At 37.1% G+C, this 20,504-nt stretch overlaps 1 protein-coding gene across 2 annotated transcripts; it reads right to left on the reverse strand.

The window, feature by feature from the left end:
* Nucleotides 1-1,530: 1,530 nt before the first annotated feature.
* Nucleotides 1,531-18,690, reverse strand: LOC121727882. 2 transcript variants are annotated; one of them, XM_042115928.1, is made up of 6 exons: nucleotides 18,667-18,690; nucleotides 12,096-12,271; nucleotides 7,229-7,388; nucleotides 4,713-4,886; nucleotides 2,858-3,024; nucleotides 1,531-1,701 (listed from the first exon to the last, which is right to left on the reverse strand). In XM_042115928.1, the coding sequence occupies exons 2-6, from the start codon at nucleotides 12,264-12,266 to the stop codon at nucleotides 1,552-1,554; spliced, it is 822 nt and encodes a 273-aa protein (XP_041971862.1). In that variant the 5' UTR covers nucleotides 12,267-12,271; nucleotides 18,667-18,690; the 3' UTR covers nucleotides 1,531-1,551. The 2 variants fall into 2 exon arrangements, with proteins under 2 accessions (XP_041971862.1, XP_041971861.1); XM_042115927.1 differs by lacking the exon at nucleotides 18,667-18,690 and adding an exon at nucleotides 15,578-15,690.
* Between the last annotated feature and the right edge of the window lie 1,814 nt (nucleotides 18,691-20,504).

Raw genomic sequence — 20,504 nt, forward strand, 5'->3', positions numbered from 1 at the left:
TTTGGCGCCGATTGTGCAATGTGCATGCTATAGACAGCTTTGCTATCATGTAAGGTATCTATCATCTCACGTGTAGAGGGCTTCTTAAAACTTATTGTAATGCTAGTAAAACAAAATTTAAAACTTTCGGTTACACCCAAATTATCTACAGGATGTAACAAAACTAAGTGATAATACTTTAGGATGTGTAACGTGTGTGGGTTCTCTATAATCTATATAGAGTTCGCTGTGATAGTAGCAGCGCTGAAAGATAAACTTTTTCTACCTTTGTATGGAAACATTCATGACGCGGGGTCGCTTGCCCATTCCTACAAATCACAAAAAATTGATCTTTAAGCGCTGCTACTTTTACAGTGAACTCTGTTATATAAGGGATTCAGTCATGATATCTAAAGTATTATCACAAGTTTTGTCACACCCTGTATAAACAAGTTAATGATGATAACATAAAAAGTAAGAAGATTCTCAATCACGTTATATAAAAAAAACACATCAAATCTAGCTGCGATGCCACAGACATGCTGTTATCGTCGGAGGTTTAAATAATAACGATACATGGATAATACAGGCGCAACCTTTGGGACCACAAGTAAGACACCGCAACGTATGGACGGCCGTATTTTATACGATTTTATGGCTGCGGTATCCTCAAAGGGTGAAGTAATGAAAAGGAATAGGAAATTTGGAGTAAAAGGACGGATAAGTCCACCGTTGAGTCCTGTAAGGATGTGAAAAAATATAACAATCTTTAAATTAGTTTTGGATTGCTTCTTTTTATTTATAACCGTCATGACATTTTGTATCCTTATTCATATTCCTTATCCCCAAAATGTTGTATCTATTTATATTTTTACCCATGTTCTTAAAATGACATAAAAAAATGCCTGTTGAAACAATACAACACTGAAGTTATGATCATTTTACTACAAACCAATCTAATCACTTACGCCTCTAGTCCACCGACGCTGCGAACCGCGAAACAGTGGCGAACAGATTTACTGTCTCATCCGCCACACGACCTAGCGGAATAGAGAAACAAAAGCCTGAGCAAGAGAGATGTCACTATCAGTAACACTGCGTGGTAAAAGGAGACGTGTGATACATGACAACAGGACTCTTTTTTTGACGTCCAGTCGGCACGTGCCGCACGTTGACAATTTAATCTCATAGAATTAATGTTCAATCATGCTTGTGTAAGTGTATACGTACACATATTTTTCACACAGATGAAAACCAATTTCAGTTTCATTTGACAGCTCGAGATTATTGCTCTATTTCGCTAGGTATATTAACTTTATGCGCAGTTCACAGCGCCGGTGGACTAGAGGCGTAATATTTTCCAAGCTAACCTCATATCTTGTGCAGCTCGTCTGGATTATTACAACCGTCAACAAAACTTTTTTTAAACAAAGAACGAGCAATATAACACTAGTTAAACGATAATTAACTTTAAAATAGTCAAGAGCAAGTACTCTAAAATAAATAAAACATATTACTTTCAGATTTATTTCCCTTTTGACGCAGCCTCATAAGTATACTCCAAGTTTTTCCTCAGTTTTCTTCTGGTGCCTCCTCATTGGTGTTGATGCTGAACCTGGATGACGCCTGGGTCTCTACCTCCACTGGCTCCTCAATATCCGGTATCCGGTACGCCATGAGAGCTGCTCCGTAGTTACCGAGACCGGTATCCCAGAATACTCTCTGGAAAGTTAAAGGCTGAAATCGTCTACGAGTAATATCTACTATGACCTATGTTTCAAAATTCTATCTGTAAGAGTCAAAAATTGTACTCTATGTTACAAGCTGTACAAAGTGTACATACTTGCATACACTGCCGAAATTATTTTTGGCTTAGCCGAAGTAAGGTAGAATGAAGCGGTCTGTATTTTACAATATAGACACTAAGCGATTTCAGGTCGGACAATTAGCGCTACAATTCTGAATACAGGTATAGGAATTTTCTAACTACTGCGGTAGATAATCGACAGCGGAAAACCAATATACTTCAACCTAGTGTACCACCTCGTAGAATCGGGACACTTTAGTACCTTTAATCATATTGAACTAGATTATGAAATTCCTTTATCGCGTGGAAACCGTACATTTTTCCAGCCTAAAAGAATTATAATAATATTATGTCCTTTCTCGAGACATAAAGTAAGTCCATACTAAATTTGAGCTAAAACGCTTGAGCAGTTTGAGCGTGAAGAGGTAACAAATAGACAGACAGACGGACAGATAGACAGACATACTTTTGTGTTTATTATATTAGTATAGATTAGTACAGATAGTTCTATTTATTTTTAGTTGTAGCGGGCATTGGGCTAGGTACCACACATTTTTTTGGACTCTTTAGGCTTAAGCTTTCTTGGAACAATAGGAGAATAAGCAGCAAAAGTAGAAAAACAAAAGAAGGAAGTAGTGGGACGAGTAGGGAATAGAATTATAAGTATAAGAAAAATGTAAAGTAATAATAGCTCCCACACCGGTTCCGGTGGCGGTGGCCGATTTCATTGAAACCAGGCCAGCTACGCAGGAGTAATTTTATAGTGAGCAAGTGTGTGTGCAGTACACAAGAGCACTCTCTATTCCTTTACTCTCATAACTCAGTGGGACGGAAGAGCGACACGACTGGCGAGAGATCAGGCGCAGGACCGACTTTTTACATGCCCATCCGACGCATGGATCATCTTACTTGTCAGACAATCAGGTGATCAGCCTGCATTGTCCTAACCAAACTTGTAAATAACTTGTTTCCAATGCGGGAATCGAACCCACGACCTCCGAGTCAGATCCACGCTCTTAACCACTGGACCACGGAAGATCTTGAATGGGAAGTGAGCATTCACCAACTTACCTTCTCATTAACAAGATATCGCGTATAGTACAGCTCCTTGATCTTCTGGAAGCCGATCTCGTCAGCTATCTGCCGGCTCCGGGCGGTCGTGAAGATACCAGCTAGGGCGGGAACTTGCGCGCTCTCGCACAGCCCTTTGGTGCATCTCAACATCTCCTTCGCTATACCTAAAGAAATACACACACACGCGCACAATATAGCCGAACATTATTACAGACATTTATTTTTGGTGCCTAGGTCATTTATTTTTTTAATGACGTATTTGGTAAGGCCTGCCGTATGGGAAAACTGTCATTGTGTTACCATCTAGAATGCTTGAAAAACCTTTACCACTAAAGCTTAATAGGATGGGAATGAAAATCTTAATGACAACACATTTTTAACTCCTTTTCTACCGTACCGTATTAGTGGGCCCCTAGACGATCAAAATGCACGTCACGCCGACACAACGTTGCATGTCGCCGTGCCTTGTTATTCGAATAGCAAAAATGTACGGTACGGCAACGTCACCATAACACTGCACGTCACGTCGGCCGACATGGCTCGATCCGTTGCGCCTGCTCAGTTAAATGCACAATAGGCAGAATTTTATTGTGCAATATCATAGAAAAATAGTATTGAACAAATTTTTTTGACAATAAGATTGAAAGGCGCGTTGATATCGATTCTAGACGTTCAATAATATTGCACAATACATGTTATTGCACCTACGAATAATAAAAACTAAGGAAAAGTAAAACCGTCAAAATACTTGTGAAAAAAGTGTACTTTTGGTACACATTTCAATACATTTGCAATATTTAGGTGACCTTGAGCGGTACTAGGCTGACATGACAGATCAAAAGGAACCAAATTTAAAACGGTAATAGTATGGGAGTTACGATTCCTTAGTTTTTATTATTCGTAGTATTGCACACTAAAATTGATCATCTAGGAGTCCTTTTATATTCCTTCTAATCATTGTAAATCCACTTTCAAAAAAGAGAAAGCTTAAGCCCGGCCGCACATTGTCCGAATTTTGATCAGAAACAGTTGAATTTCGCCGGACCGCCACCCCGCACACTATCCGAAATATCCTTCCGGCGAGTTCGAGCTTACTCGGCTCAGTACAAAATGTAAGAGACAGCGCGGACGTTCAACCGTTTCGGATCCGAAATTTCGGACAATGTGCGGCCGGGCTAAGGCAGCCTTAATTTTGTAATAAGAAAAACTTCAGCGCATACTCTAACCTACTATGAAGAGTATAGAAATATAATTATTAGAGGTATTAACTTACAGGCAACAAAGTACATAGTTATATTATTTACTCATCTCGCACAGTTTTGGGTCAAAGGTAACTCTAGTAATAAGCACCTTTTTCATAAACAGGAAGAAGATACACGATACTTTACCAAGGATTAACGGCCTGTGTTCATCTCCACGTCACGACGTCGTCAACGTGAACCGTTGCGGTAACGTGGGACGTTACGTTGTCGCGACGTGCAAATTTACGTTAACGTAACGTGAAAATGCACGTCACGACCACGCAAAATTGCACGTCGCCGTACCTTGTAAAACTCTACCTATTGTGCATTAAGTATTAACTGAGCAAGCGCAACGGATCGAGCCACGTCAGCCGACGTGACGTGTAGTTTTACGGTGACGTTGCCGTACTATACACTTTTTTTATTCGAATAACATACCCTAGTTAATGCACAATAGGTAGTTTTATATTAAAGCACGGTGACGTGCGTCGCGACAACGTAACTCGCACGTTACCGCACCGTTCAACGTTGACGACGTCGTGACGTGGACATGTGGACAGGCCCTAACTTTCACTCAGATCTTCAACCTCGCAAACAAATGAAACAATAACCTCTGTGTCGATATCTCGGTTTTAGCGCCAGAACATAAATTTTGAAGTATCTCCGCACCCCCAACTCCTCAAACAAGTTGGTATCTTGCTCCACATCCCGGTAGAACTTCATAACTGTTGTGTATCTCTCGTTGTACGTGAATTTCACTTTGCTGAAAGTTCTCGAGAATGCGTCTGAAAGAACAAAAGTAGTAACAAAAATCCCACGTTGAAACTATCATCTTAATTTACTTTAATAATTTACATAACGCACCCCAATCCGTGAGATGTTCTCAAATAATGTGATTGAATTGTTATATTTTAACGTTTGTTCATGTAAGGTCTGCCGTCGACGGCTGTAGTTGTATCTACCGTTAGCAAGTGCCGATCGTCTGTCAGTGTCTAAACACACCGTGCCGAATTTCCGTTGTGGAAATTCCGCATGATTACTAGAGCAATGTCAAATGCAACATAACGCAACGGAATTTCGGCATGGTGTGTCATCGGTGATTTAAAATACATTGCAGGCGGAATCAAGCCGAACTTCCGTCGAGGAAATTTGGCATAGACCATAGTGTGTTTAGACCTCAGAACAGGAAAATAAGGTTTAGACACTAAGAAACCATAAACCGTTGCCTACCTATTAATATAAAACCCATAGATCTCTTATGTCATATCTTTAAAAATTCGGTATATAAAGCTCTATTTTGAATTGCGGATTAAAAACGATATTTATCTCAGCACAATATAATTTATGCACCCAATCCAATAAAACAAAATTGTTTTATACGTTCTTTTTTACATAGGCGGGGGAAAAATAAGGAAATCGTTCAAAAACTGTTCAGAAAACGCTGAACATAAAGGTGGTTTTATTTACGGGAAAGCAATTCGAGTGTTTTCAGAGCCGAGGAAATAAAACACAATACGTTTATTTTCACGAATTCAAATTTATAGAATACGTCCTCTTGATACGTACCCAACTACCTATTCTCTATTTTGAAACCAATTTACGCACAAATTATGCCGTCCAAGTTATAAGCGGTACAGATTTATTTTTATCCGACTAAGGTAAAGCTAAATGGAAGGATTATGATTTTAGTAGTGTATTTCCATTTTTATCTTACTATAATAATAAATAAATAAATAAAATATATTTTTATTCAAAATGGGTATCATGATACACTTTTTGTAAGTCGAACGAAGAAACTACGTTGCCTACCACCGGTTCGGGAACTACCCCGCCGAGAAGAACCGGCGTAAGAAACTCGCACGGGGCCATCTTTTACTAAAAAAATGGAAAATTACAATGTTATTACAAAAATAACAAAAATTACAAAAATAAAAGAAAATTAACCTGCATGGAGCCACCCTATTCCCAAGGTGTGCTGTCCTCGATGAAATCATTGACTTTATAATACGCTTTAGCACACAAACGTTCTTTAACTGCTTTTTTAAATTGTTTAAAGGTAGATTTTGAACATTTTCTGGGATTTATTGTATAGGCGTATACATTGGCCTTTAAAGGATTTGCTTACTTTGGCTAGTCTGAACATTGGTATTGCTAACTTGTACTCTAGCTAAAACCAGACAGTTTATCTATTGTTATCGCGGCCGGATGTGGCCGCTTGAGGCTTCATGAATTAAATAAAGAAAACAGCTAAAGGTTAACCTGTATTTTTTTTTAATTTATGATTTATCTTTGCTTTTGCCAAAGGCTTTTTAAGATACCAAATCCTTGTGATGAATGATTAAAATAATTTATTAATCTTTAGGAGTAGATTCGACTTTTAGATAAAGAAAACAGTTAAAGGTTAACCAGTATTTTTCTTTAATTTATGATTTCTATTTATTTTTCCCAAAGGCTTTTTTAAGACACCAAATCTTAAAAAAGCTAATTAATAAACTATTTTAAAAATATCTCAAACGCTATCTGGCTACAACATAGCCACGTGTTCCTTACACGCCTTCGCAGAATCGGAATTCTTTTACGAATTCGTAAATATGTCTACGCGGAGTATTTTGAAACGATTTGTATTTATACGACAAACTCTGAACAATTTACGACAAAATCCACCGCATCATGTTAAATCTACTCTACAAGTGTTTTGTACTACTAACAATATCAAGGCAAGGATACGCAAGGATACCAAAAATTTGTCATTTTACATGACGCCAGCGATCCATACTAATATTATAAATGCGAAAGTGTGTCTGTCAGTCTGTCTGTTGCCTCTTCACGTCCAAACCGCTGAACTGTTTTGCTGAAATTTGGTATGGAGATACTTTGAGTCCCGGTAAAGGATTTATCCCGAAAAAAATATACGGTTCCCGCGCGAAAAACGAACTTTAGCGCAATAATCTAGTAATTCATAATTTGGCTACATGTTTACGTTTTGATTAAATTGAATCTGAATAAAAATACTCAACTATTGGTACTTTAAATGATCAAACTACAGAAAATCCTATTCATTCCTAGTAATTCAAATATCTAGTGCCAATAATAACATGACTGCCAACAATGGGTTAGCTCTACTCACTTTTCTCCTGTATCCTCATAATCAGTAGTCCGACTAGCTTGTCGGTACCTTCTTTCACCGCAGCGATGGACATTTTATCCTTCAGCCATATCTTGGCGTTGCTCAAAAACTCCTCCGTACCTTCCTCATCGTCGAGAATTTTAACAGATTTGTAGGTTATCTAAAAGTATGTTATGTCATTGTAGTATTTGGCCATGATAGGCGAATGCTATTGTTACAATTCTCAATAATACAAACTCACTATCACAAATCACAATAGACAGAAAGAGCCAGTAGGCCGACTTCAAACAAGCTGACAAATTGTGACAAATCGGCGCGTTGTAACTGGTACCGCTGCAAGCATGCTATGAACGGCTCAGCAACGCATTAACAAAGCGCGCGCCGGCCGATATGACATATTAGTACTCACGACAAACGTATAAATTTTATGAACACTTCTGAGTCGGTCTACTGGTTCGTTCTGTCTATTGTCGGTATTATTGACAACGTATTTCACGATCATTGTAGTGATCGTGGTCGAACTTCATCCTCTAAACGTTCAGCCATAAAATGTGGTGCGGATTTTCTTAGAAACTTTGCGTGATTAATACGAAGTTTTTTGCCTCGTCTCACGGCTTGAACTATAGAGCATTAAGCATAGTTTCCAAAATAGACATAAGGTATTCTTAACATAAACTGTAATAAAGGTTAAGTACAATTTCCTGAAAACCACAACTATACAGACAATGAAAACACCTGCAACAATCTCTGCAAATGAAGCAAGTAACATTAAAACATTAACTACATAATAAGTTGTAACTCAATTCATTTACGGACGGCGCGGGCGGAGCGAGTTACCAACAATAAATGTTAAACAGATTCGGTGCAATTACATTATATGCGGAGTATTTTTAAGCAGATGTTGCAATTTTAAACTTTCCTGCGCTCCCCGAAAAAGTTCAGCCGCAGTATGCATTATGAAACAACATTATAAGTAACATACAGTAGGTCGTATTCATACAAGATCGTCTGATGCAAGAAGCATAAGAGCGGTGCCACAGCGCGTTATACGCTGCATCGTTAAATTGGAACAACGCATTTTATGGATTTGTGTTGACGTACGTTACCCATCTTCGTCAACGACGAGTAGGACAACGAAGCAAAACGTCAATGTAACATAATTCAAAATCTTTACATACATAACATATACTTATGTGCATTATGCAAGCCAAAGGTGTTTGATTTACATAATTTCTAATTATTTCAAAGATAAATGTGATATCAAGTTGCAAAAACTTGCCTCTGCGTTGCAGTTGCGATACTGTATGTATCTGTATTGTGGCGAAACGGAAAGCAAGACACGCCGCGAAACTTTAAACGCAGAATTTAAATAAACTTGCGCGTGTGGAACTTTATCATTTATTACTGCTAACCTATTTTATGATCATCATTGTACACAAATATTGTTACAACTAATTCACGTCAAGCTATGTCTACACTGTGCCTTTTTTTGTTCATCAAGGGCATGCGTTATAGCGCTGTCAACAGCGCACGTGAGGCATGCCCGCGACGCATGTGCTCTGACCGTATCCAAAACATTCACTTTGTTCCTTTTTTTCTGGAATGTCTTATGACTAAATAAGCCGCACATATTCCACCCAGTAAAATGTTTCGCATCGCACATGTTACAAAATATTACATTAAGCTGACAGAAGCTGCAACTGAACAAAAATGACAATATTGGCGTTGCGTTCGTTGACGCATTCAATTATTGAATGCACCAAAACAAAAGTTTAATGAAAAAAGTTTAAGATGAAGAAAATTGAAGATGAAAGTGCATAGTGTGAACATAGCTTTACTCCTACAGGCTATAACTACAAGGCTCTTTTGACGCATAGTCAAAAACAGAATAAATTTTGATTTTGACTACGCATCAAAGGAGCCAATCTCAGATTCCAGGGGTTCTGAGGATTCTAAAGGAGCTCCTTCAGAATCAGGAGAATGGCATCTTGCTCATATTGAAATGGAAGAACGAGCAGTAACGGAAGCTGAAGCAGAGGAGAAGACGGAAGTAAGAGCGGGAAACGATGTGATTATCCGGAGTTTGCGAGAACTAGTCCGAATCCGAATATCACGTATTATTATACGTGTCTAAACACTCTTTGACGAAGTTCCGCGGCAGAATTTCCGCATGATTCTTGCTTGCTTCAATGTATTTTAAATTGCCGATGACACACCATGCCGAAATTCCGTCGCGTCATATTGTATGCGTTTGACATTGCTGACGTAATCATGAGGAATTTCCGCCGCGGAACTTCGGCATAGTGTGTTTAGACACTAAGAATTACTCAACATCTATATTTATACCTGAAGTAACGTAGATGGCAAAATAAATGTTGCATTCAACATCATTCAACCAATAAACTAAGGGTCTGTTTCACCACTTTCTGATAAAGTGACTAATAAGCTATTCACAACTTTTTTGACAGATTCTCCATACTTGATCTGTCAAGTTAATTGGTGGATAGACTTATCAGGAAGTGGTGAAACAGGCCCTTAGTAATTTATTTATATGTACCGCATTCAGATAACAGATAAGGTCAGGCTATACTTACCCTGACCTTATAGTCTGCCAAATTGGCATTCCTTTACCCAACATTTTTACTTAGCGTTTATTTATTGCTGTGTGTCACAGGTTCGTGTATTTTCAGCAAAATCCCAGATAAATCGCCGTGTGGTAATGACAATTAGCGTTGACCGACCGCAGTTCTAATTACCGTCACAAATTTATTTGACGCTTGATTGCTAAACTACAAACTACCCTCGAATACATGGTGTGACAAAACAAAGTGATAATATTTTATGTGTGTAAGTTATTTTCACCGTAAAAGTAGTACCAGTAAAAAAAAAAATTTTGTGGTTTTTATGATTGAGCTCCCCAGCGTCATGAGTTTCCCCATGCAAAAGTTTGGTAAAAAATGCTATTTCTGCGCTACTACTCTGTGTGTTAACTAACAGGACCTTAATACCAAGAACATAAAGAACACTTTTATAGATACACAAGCACATTGCAACAGTTACTTTTGATCGATTCGGATAAAACCGAAAACAACCATACAAATAATTCGAAATTCAAAAAATTTCGGCATCAACGATTTTGTGTGGGCTCCGGTAGGTAACTTTTTATTAATAAAAATTAATTGAATAATTTATTTTTTAATATCTGTAAAGCCTCCAGCGTCGATTCAAATTAAATCAAAAGGAATTGTTCGTCAGACATTCACTTAGAGGAATTTCTTTTTCATCGACTTTGAATATAATTACTGCCTATTGGGAATGTCTTATGAGCAGACAACAAAGGATTATTTATTCACTTGGGTGCACAACCGAATTTAGGCGACGTTCGTACGAGCGTTTTTGTAACGCAGATAATATAATATAGTGCTGCGCTAGCGCCGGTAATACTGATTTTACCGACCAGCCCTAGTAGATAAGTAGCAAGCGATTATCGTAAACGCTAACAAAATGTATGCGATTTGACATATAAGTCATCGCTTCGCTAATCGCTAGCGAATACTAATGTCAAATTCCATACATTTTGTGGCGTTGGCGGTTGGCGTTAGCGTTTACGATAATCGTTTGCCATTTGTCTAATGTTTAGGCCCTCCGACGTAAAGATGTACTATCAGAGAGGTTGATTCCTAGTCAGATGACCTACGTAGTTTGGTCGCGTTACGTCAAACCCAGCCGACAGATCACAATTATTAAGGTGCCGATTGGCAGCGACGACATGAAGCAACCGCAGAGGACGTGTCGTCGCGACACTAACTGGTGTGGCGGTACCCACAATTCTAAGTCGTTTTCTTAGTGCGTGCGTATATACGACAGCTGAAATGTATCACGTGGCCTTCGGCCTCACCGAGCGTAACACCTCGCTCGGTCGGAAGATTTGTGGCCACCACGCATCATATCACATCTGTTACCCTCGACAGAACACATACGCCTCCTCCTCCTTCATCATCGTCACTCCCCCCCTCTGCCCCGCGCCAGCCAGCATCGCCTTGTACCTTTAACCATTATATTGGCATGGTCCGACGTTGGTCTGTCAACTGCCTAGGAATCAATTTCCTCAATGGTACATGGAAATTACGTCAAAGATAACATAGAGAAGAAAAATTTAAGAAACTATTAAAGTTTTAGTAAAATAGAGCCTTTAGCTTAAGAGCCCTGGTAAAATTTATGTCAAAGTATCAAAGTATCAAAATGTGAATTTTCCGGATTTACACGATCAATAGTGCAGCCTGACTGAAAACCGCCGTAACCAAAGCACTAGTAGTGGTACTAATAAGTACTAGAAACACAACTCGCAATACTAGAAGAGAAACGTCACCGTGGCTTATGCGGTTATACCATTATGTAGTTTGTCTGCTCTGCTGCTCTGGTTTATTTCTTTAAAAAAAAAGTATAAACGCTCGTATAAAAATGGCCTTAGCAAAAAATATTTATTTATTCAGTTCCTAAATGACCATTCACTATATAATCGCGGTGAGTTTTTTACACATTTTCAAATCTTGGTCATTTTGTGAGAAGAATATAACAATTTAATCCATTCAACTGTTTCTTTTATTATAATTTCCAGATTTTCAAACCTTCTTGGGCCATCCAAGCTAATTATTGTAGTTATGAATCAGATCTTTTTAATAAGGCACTAAGGACTCCGCAGGTATTCAGACCCGAAGCGGCTCCTCTTGCTATAGTCAAAATTGGGAAATTAAATACCAGAGGTCATTGTCCTATTGGTGGATACGATAAAAACTTCAACTTTGTGACAGGGAGTCACTGACCGCTTTCGCCTCGAATCACCGCTTAGACTGTATCATAAAAATACCTCCTCATTCAAGTAATGCTTCCTCAGGAACTGTATGGCGGCGTCATATCTGGTGTCCTGGAGGTCCTCAAACCGAACCCCGCAGGGCACGCGGCCCCACACACAGGGGGCCCTGATCCGCGCCTCCAGCTGCTTGATCTTCTCCACCTCTAGCTCCGCCCCTGTTGCCATGACGACTGAAAGTAATATAAATATTACTTTCAGTACTATCCATACTTTTACTAATATTATAAATGCATAAGTTAAGTACCTCGTCACGTCCAAACCACTGAACCGATTTTGCTGAATTTTGTCATGGGGATACTTCGATATCCGGGAAAGGACATAGGATACTTTTCATACCGGATAATGTACGATTCCCGCGCGACAAATGAATTTTGGCGCAACGGAGTTGCGGGCAACTAGTTTACTATTAATATGAAAAGAAAGAATTGATATTGTGTAGTGCCGCCTACATCATAACTACTACTACTAAGGGCCTGATTACACCTACCCAGTAGAGTGGCGATACGGTATCCTCGGCCGAGCACCTCCATATAAAACATACCGAGAGCGATGGGCCGAGGGCACTGTCTCGCCGCTCTACTCGGTAAGTGTGATCATGGCATAAGGTTTAAAATATATTATAAAAATATTTTCTTATAAGTATTATAAAAAATATGATGAAATAATAAATGAATTTTACTCTTAAAAGCCATCTTTCGGACGACAATTTTAAAGTTAACATAAAATATTCATTTCAGACTCATTTCATTTAACTAAACGAAAATGCTGAAAAGCTATTATTTTTATGAGCGCACTGATTCTGTTCTTACTTTAATTAATTATTGTTTCGTGACTTTTTATTAATGTTATGAAAATTTTTAATTTAAGTAGCTGTACATTCAGCACTTTTCACGCCATATTTTACTATTTTCCACATTAAATATTTCTAGATTATAAGCGTTTTTAAACTTAAATAATTATTATTTTTTCTCACTTACTAATTTACCTTGATTAATAGTTTTTCACAAACTACGCTGCTAGCCACAAAATTTCATATAAAATATAAAGTTCTGCGACTCGCCTCGAGGCTTCGAGTTTCGACCATGGCACAATAGGGAATATAAGCATATAACAAGGCTCGAAGCAGAGGGCGGTACTAGCACGAACAGCAAATAATTCGACCAAAATCGTCAGATTTGTCAAAACGTTGTCAAACGTCGAACATAACTTTTTGTTTATTGTCTGTGCTGGTTCTGCCGTCAAACGTGAAAACATTGTAGATTGCAGTCTATGATATTCTATTATAATAAAACATCATTGATTGCAGTAGTATATTCTACTGTCACTATTGTATTTACGAAAAAAATTGAGTTTAAAGGCACGGACATAAAAAAAATACGGACGTAACCTTCTTATAATCACGAGTGAAGCCTAGTTATGGCCGCCCGTGTAGGACTTGTGCGTGATATGAGGGTTGCCATAATATAAATCATAAATTTCCCTACTTTTTAAATTTTGTAAACTCAGACAAGTTAAATGTATTTTTTATACTTAAACATATTTTTATGTTTTTTTCGCTTCAGAAATGTAAGCGGTTGTTAAAGATGTCATAATGAAAATATTATTTTTATGACACTATAGATAGAAAAAAAACACATGTTACGTACAGAGAAGTATATTATTTACATAACATTATTAGTAATAATGATTATGTACAAACATTTACAATAATAAAATTATTACTAGCTATTTGACCGAGCTTTGCTCGGTATTCGATAAAACACGAATAAAATGACATTTTCTAAAAATAATTCCTAGCTAGATAGATTTATCGCCCCCGAAACCTATATACGAAACCTGTATACGAAAAGATATAAGATACTTATGTCCCGTAACCCGTTTCATCAAACAATCAAGTAATGTTAAATAAATAATGGCTTGTTAAATCAGTTAACGGCCTGTTAGAGCTATCGAGAGTTCTACCATGCGCTAACGTCAAATCAAATCACCTAACATGGTGTTAAATTTATTCCTGGTCTAGAGGTCCATTCAATATTTTCATTCCTACTAGGTCTCAATGACGCTCGGGTGACTACACCAATAGCACCTTTCCTCCCCTACTACTGAAGGAAATCTAAGACAACAATTTTATCTATGGACGCTTACGCCACGTCAGTCTAACCCCGTGCTAAGTACCTGAAGGACTTGTGTTACGGGTACCAGACAACGGAAATATATTTAATACTGTTATACTATACATATATTTAAGATTTTTATTATATGATACACATATTTAATACACACCCATGACCCAGGAACTTTGAAAACTTTTTGTTCCGTCGGCAGGATTCGAACCCGCGACCCCCGGCTTGAGCTACCGACAGCCCACCCACTGAGCCACAGAGGTCGTCAAACAACAATTATATCCACTTTTGTAAATTAAGAAATTAATAAGGGTGTAGACTATTTTTAGGAAATATATTTATTTTACAGATGTACCATCAAGGAAGTTGATTGCTATGCAATTGACAGACCAACGTTATTTGGTCGAATACTTATGTCAATTCAATGTTAATTGTGATCTGTCGGCTGGGTTTGACGTAACGCAACCAAACTACTTATGTCCCCGATTTGCATAGCAACAAGTACATAAGTATTTTGTTACACCTAAAAATATGTATAAAAAATAAATACACTCTTATTTCAATTAAAAAAATCACTTATTAAATATAAAAAATATTATAAAGTTATTAAGTAAAATATGTCCATTTTCGGTAGTTCTATAATACAAACTCTCAAAAAAACAATAATTTGTATTAGATTTCGTTTACTGTCTACACCCCTATTATTGTATTCCTGCCTAATTACTGGTCAATAGTATGCTAAATACTTACATGACACTAATAAAAGACAATTAAATTAATTATTTGATTATTTAAAAATAATTTAAAATTTTCCCCGGTTTGGGGAAAATTTCCCCACTTTGTTATGGACATTACTGACCTGTTGAAGTTGAATTAATATTTACATTATTTTATCAAAATACTTTAAAAATATGTTATCTTACCTATGAAATATTATTCCTTGATGTTTTTTGTGTAAGGTTGTATTGTTCTTGCACCATTTTACAACACAAGATGGCATATTTATTTTTATTTATGAATGACAAAGACGTGTCACCGCGATGCAGTCTAATTGCGTAATGGCGGTACGATCGGCTTATTACAGTGCGAGTGCGTGTGCAAGATGTGTACGTATGATCGCCTGGGCTTATTAAGGGTGCTTCACTCATTTCTTAATGGCGATCCGTCCGTATTTTTTTTACGTCCGTGTTTAAAGGCAGATATTGTCGCTTGTTTTCAATCATAAAGTTAATATACCTGCTAGGTATATTAACTTTATGTTTTCAATGTCCCAAGTTTCTCATTGAATCACTTAACAAAACATAACAACATTAAAACTCCGACGTGAAGCAAAAGTTCGGGCTATCTACTTACCGAATTTAAAATCTCATTTCAACTGATTTCCTCTCTTTGCTAAATTGTCTCTGAATCTGTATGTTGTAGAGCACCTAAAATAGCAAGTTTTAATGTGGTAAAGTGAAATTAAAATATAAGAAAATGTAAATATATCAAAGTCAGATAGACTTTAAAAGTGTCATCTACTTGTTTTTTTACTTTTTTTTGTTATAATTAAGGAAGAAGGTAAATGTTAAAGCAATACTAGATTCACACTAATTGTCGATGCGATTATTTTTCTCTTTCTAGGGTCGTCAATAGGAACATTTTTACTATGCACCATAGACTTAATATATATGTTTATGCTATGCACAATGCACATCCTCTGTAATGTACCATCGAAGAAATCGATTCATAGGCAGTTGACAGACCTACCTCATTTGATCGAATTATGTCAATTCAACGTTAGTCGTGATCTGTCGACTGGGTTTGACATAAAACTACCAAATACATACAATAACTTCGGCATATTAAAAGAATATTGTCGAAGATGTAAACAATCCAGGGAGCCAAAATCTTTTCATTTTCGCTTCGTTATAGAATCGGCGATGAAAATGTATGGAATTGACATATAATAAGCGTTCGTTAATATGACGTTGACGTTCGACTCGTCTTATGTCATACATTATATTATATGATATACATTTTGATCGGCGATTCTATAACGAAGCGAAAACGAAAAAGTTTCGGCTAAATGGCCAATCATAATCATATTTTTAATCAAAGAACAGTTTTATTTTACTGTCCATAAGTAGAGCAGTAGTAGCAGAAACACACAACCTTTTTATTTAAGAGAAAGTGACAGGCGCGAATAACTGGATATAAATTGGGAAAATATAGTGTGGTATATTGGGGTCCGATTTGACCCTTGTCACTTGTCACCATGGATACGCCATAGATAAGCTCATCTCACCTACGGGAACTACTTACACCTTGTTTCTCTGATTCTTTAATGCGAACACGTATACTTACCTATTCTTTCGTTTGATAGCGTTCGTTTGTAGTCGGAACTAAGGAATACCTCGAGTTCAAAAAAACGGACGAATATACGCGAGTTGGGTGCGACTGTCACTTTCAACATGTTTCACAGTTGCCAGAGTAGACAAGACTAAGGAGTACCTCGAGTTCAAAAAAACGGGCGAATTTACGCGAGTTGGGCGCGACTGTCAAAAGCTTAGAACAAAGTCAAGTCAAGTTGTCAAGTTGTCAAATGTGTTTCTTGTATACAAAACACACATTTGACAACTTGACGCAACTTGACTTTCCGTCACTGACTCGTAGGTTTGGCCTAAGCTTAACGCATTAGTACGAGCCGGCCGCCGCTGGTAACTTATAATTTCGGGATCTCTTCTGAGTCGGCCTGCTCGTTAGTTCTGTTTACTTTGCCAGGACGTCACTGACAAAAATTAATTTATTTATTCGGTGTAGTAACAGACAGCAAAGTAAGTACAGTTAAAAATAATATACAAAAGAAGTAACATTTTACCATGCAGTCCAATAAATACTAGTATACTCTACACAACATAAAAAAAAATAATAATAATAAAAATAGCAAATGTCAAGTACTCCTATTACACTAAAATATTTAAATAAGTAATTTAACAATCATTATTAGAATTATGACTGTCACAGACACACATGTTTTTAATACATGGGTAGGTACTTAATATCATTAACTACAAAACACAAATAATAATAATAATAAATTCTGGTCCAGCCTTGCCGGCCGCCGCTGGTTTGTAGTGGCGTAGAGCAAAATAAAACCTATAGCCTGGACCCACCAACCAGGTCATGATGGTGAACCTTTTCGTATCAAAGTAACCTTTTCTGAAAAAGTCATAAATGTGCCATTCAATGATGTTTTTTTTTTTTTGTGATTCTGTGCGTAATTCCAAATTATCGTAATTTTGTGCTCAATATACAGAGGTGTATCTGTAAATTTCATTGTTGGTAAAGTAATTATTTCGATACTAGTTTTGTGACCAGTAGAATAGAATAGAATAAGCCTTTATTGCCAGTTATACAATATTAAGGTACAATTCATTATTAATCAATTACATATAATTATTATTTAACATTCAATATTTATAAATTAATTCATGATACAATAATAATTATTAATAAAATTTTAACAACTTTTGACTTCATTATTTTAAATTCATGCACTTTTATTTATAATAATATAACTTATACATATATTAATAATAATAACCTAACTAGTTTTTTGACCAGTAGCGTGCTCCAAATTTTATGTTAGCCATTGGTTCGCCATCCCTGGCCTAGGTCATAAGTGGCATTTTCTTTGAGTTTTTGTCGATGACCTCCCGGTGCCTACGGCATAAGCCTCCATATACCAGGAGGCCAATCAATCCTATCGGACTGATCGTAGGACGGACTGATCGGTAGTTGCTTTAGGTTCGTACCCGCAACTCTGCCTTTATCGATGAGTGGAGTACCATGGATGGGGTTTTAGTGGGTAGACTACAGGAGTCCTACATACCCCGGCCGATATCCCCAATTTGCCGGGGATGCGTAAAGCATTTCCCCATGTTAAAAAAAAGCCGGACTGATCAGAAGGGTGATACGGATCTTAGAAGAATTTTAAAGAAAAGTCGTGCTGATGTTTAACGGTTCCTAATCAATTGTTAAGAAAACTCGTTTTACATACGGCGATATTCGACAAGTATTAAAATATATCTTATATTAAAGTATTTAAAAATGGGTGTCAAAAACTAATATTATAAAGTGCAGCTAATATTTGTTTCCGTATTTTGCTGACAAAATACTTTATTTAAATTGACTAGAGTCAGCCAGCCATGATTTTTAATTGCCAATTTAAACGAGTAAACGTTTTTGCGTTTAAATCTAATGTGTATAGCTGAATTTAATTAAGAAAATTAATTACTACAAGCCTTTTCAACAAGTGTTTACTATCATCGAAATTTATTTAATTTTCAAATTCAAGCCTTTCCTAACAAGCACTATCTTATAAGATTATGTAATTTTTTTTTACATAATCAACATGATAACAAGCTCTGAGTCGCAAAATCAGAAAATAGGCTACTTACAGGGTATATCTTCATGTCGTATCGTTCGTGAAATACGAAAATCGAATAAAGGTTTTTCTTTTAAAAATCGGTACTGGCAAACACGGGCTGGTACGGAAGACTGGCGGCGCCGAAGAAAAAACCTGAAAAACCGAATCAATACATCGAAGCCAAAGTTTGCACCATTTGAATACGAAAATGGGACGATTATTGTAATTGGATCGCTTCCCCGGGTGTTTTGGGAGTTCGGTTATCTCAGATTAGACAAAAAATATTTATAAGCCAGGAAATGAGTATGGGGTACTTTGAATCGCTTTCTTCAGTTTTCATCAGCTTTTCAGTAATAATGAGTTATTTATATATTATTATTCAAATATTCATCTAATTTAATCAGTATAGTGATAACTAATAAGTAGGCACTTTATTTCACTTTAAAAAATCTGCTCAAACTTTTATAAGATAGTGATACATAACTCCTAAAGGTGGCTTTCGGATCTTTGCCGCGAGCGACCGCGACCTACAAAAAATTCAAACGAAATGCCACTTTATGACATAGGATAGGTTTCATTTTACTCTACCACTAGCTTTTACGCCACCGTGGGCAGCAGCGTGGGTCGCCACGCAAATGTCAGTAGAAAATGATACCTATAGTGTATGTCATAGAGTAGCATTTTATTTGAATTTTTACCGGTCGCGGTCGCTCGCAGCAAAGATCCGAAAGCCACATTAACTCCTTACTTAAAAATAATGTTATGTATTTTGTTCCCTTTGCTAACATTTATACAATATCATAATTGTATTACTGCAGTATAAACATAATTATATACTGCAGTAATAGTGATTTCCGCTTTTTCACACCCACGGAAAAAATACTTACTGTGTTTGGAAATTGGGCAAGTTATTTTTAACTAGCTATTTGACCGAGCTTTGCTCGGTATTCGATGAAAATTACATTTTCTAAAAATGATTCCTAGCTAGATCGATTTATCGCCCCCGAAACCCCCTATATACTAAATTTCATGAAAATCGTTGGAGCCGATTCCGAGATTCCAATTATATATACAAGAATTGCTCGTTTGTCATTGTTTTTTACCGAATCGGGGCCAATCGAGTGACATAATTCATCCAATATTCGGGAACCGATAAGCTTAGAATCGTAGCTTAGAATCGATCAATTGTTTAGCATTTTCGTCCCAATCTTAATAAAAACTGTCGCATACTGTGTTTTCAATTTCAACCGGCTAATTTTAAAACGCTTGTCATTGTTTTCCACCAATTCGGGGCAATTCGAGTGACATAATTCACCTGATATTCGGGAATCGATTAGCTTAGAACGATTAATCACAATCGGGTCGTGGCGATTCATCACGGGCGGGACATCAATCTTGCTACATCCGGTGCAATTGTATCAATTAGAGACAAACTATACACAATAGTTGGGAGCGGTTGGGACGTTCAAAAATTAAATGGTTGGTCTGCTACAAAAATCATATCAAAGGGTATTCGTGGTTGGATACCGCTGTCGATCCTGGCGACACAGGAGATACAGTGGTGGGAATGTGTGGTGGGCCAAAGTAGTACAAAAAGTATCAAAAAACTTCAACATGCAGGACCCCCGCTACCATGTGCAAAGTGAGCAATGCACACGAGCGCCATCCTTTAGGGACGCCAAAACCAAGGGCCCTAAAAAATTAAAATAAATGTTGAGAAATATGACTCTTAAAGATCAGCTCTTTTTTCTCTCTTCTTTATTTCAAGCACCTATCTACCATCAAAAAACATAATTAAAAATAAAATAAAAACAACACATAATAAAATAAAAAATACGTGTGGCACTGGGCAAGTGCCACGTTGAAGCT

This window comes from Aricia agestis, chromosome 6 (genome assembly GCF_905147365.1).
Source record: "Aricia agestis chromosome 6, ilAriAges1.1, whole genome shotgun sequence".
Lineage (NCBI taxonomy): Eukaryota > Metazoa > Arthropoda > Insecta > Lepidoptera > Lycaenidae > Aricia > Aricia agestis.